This window comes from Arachis ipaensis, chromosome B06 (assembly GCF_000816755.2).
Source record: "Arachis ipaensis cultivar K30076 chromosome B06, Araip1.1, whole genome shotgun sequence".
NCBI classification, from domain to species: domain Eukaryota; kingdom Viridiplantae; phylum Streptophyta; class Magnoliopsida; order Fabales; family Fabaceae; genus Arachis; species Arachis ipaensis.
In genome coordinates, this window is record NC_029790.2 from 121,985,601 (window position 1) to 121,986,829 (window position 1,229).

The following is a 1,229-nucleotide window of genomic DNA, read 5'->3' on the forward strand; positions in this document are numbered from 1 at the left end:
TAATATAAATATAAAATAAGATAATCTTAAACAGAATATTTGAACTAATTTATTTTGTATTGTCTTGTAATTTTTTTATTATTATTAGTGATACTACAAGTTATTAATTTGGTTAAACAAAGATGCATTTACCAAAATGCAATTTGCATTTAATCTGAAACCATTATCCCATTAACAAAAGGAACAAATCAATGCAGAAAAAGCAAGAAAATGCAAGGATAGAAAGTTGGCAATATTCTTTACATACATGAATATTTCGTAACCCTCTTTTTGAGACCGAATAAAAAAGTAAAGGCTATTGAAGAAACAAATCTTGATCAATGGCATTGAAGCCATCCCATGAGAGAATTGAATCCATACTTTCAATCCATTGCTGTAACAGATTATCCTGATCATCATGGTCATTCTTGGATTCACCCTTAGAAAAGTGACTAGAATAGTTATTATCATCAATAGAAACAGAAGAAGAACTGCAGTGTGAACTAGTAGTAGTAGTGCTGGTGTTATTATTATTATTGATCTCTTGTTTCACCATCCATGATTCCAAGTCGAATTTTGAACACATCATGTCAAAATCGTTCAAAATCTCAGGATTATCATCACCCCAGCAATTCACCTTCTTTTCTTCTCTTTTCGTCTCCTCCTCCATGGATTTAATTTCTTCTTCTGCATTTTCTTGAGGCTTTTGTGAAATAGTTGTCTGTAAGTTGGTGTTGTTATTTTTGTCCTCATCGTCATCGGTTTGTTCTTTCTGTTCAATTTGCTTGTGTGTCACAGGGTCTAATCCAAGGAGCTTCAGCCTCTTCTTGATTCTTGTGTTCCAATGGTTCTTGATCTCGTTGTCTGTCCTCCCAGGAAAATGGGAAGCAATTTTAGACCACCTGATATATTGTTTTGAAATATTAGTAATTATCCAATAATAATTGTTAAGGAAAATATATTTGGAACCCTAAACATCCATAATTTATTGAATTTTTGTATAGATTTTATTTCAATACATAAATTTATTTTCAATGGTAAAAATAAGTTATTTGTATAAAATATTTATTGAAACATAAATTATTGTTGTCAAATACACACTAATTTTATAATTTTCACTCAGCACTCATTTATTAATTAGGATTATACCTATTAATTATCATCTCATAGCAGAGGCTTCTTTATAATCTATTTACATAATTAACATTCCAAATTCATCCTTTTTCTTTTTTTTTTTTTTTTTTAAAACA

The 1,229-nt window shown here is 29.3% G+C and overlaps 1 protein-coding gene across 1 annotated transcript in view; it reads right to left on the minus strand.

Moving 5' to 3' along the window:
• Positions 128-1,229, minus strand: part of LOC107648426 (myb-related protein 315) — a 2,153-nt gene continuing 1,051 nt past the window's right edge. The window contains exon 3 of the mRNA XM_016352295.2: positions 128-881. Within this exon, the coding sequence (XP_016207781.1) occupies positions 296-881 (586 nt within the window). The 3' untranslated portion in view covers positions 128-295. The remainder of the gene's footprint in view (positions 882-1,229) is intronic.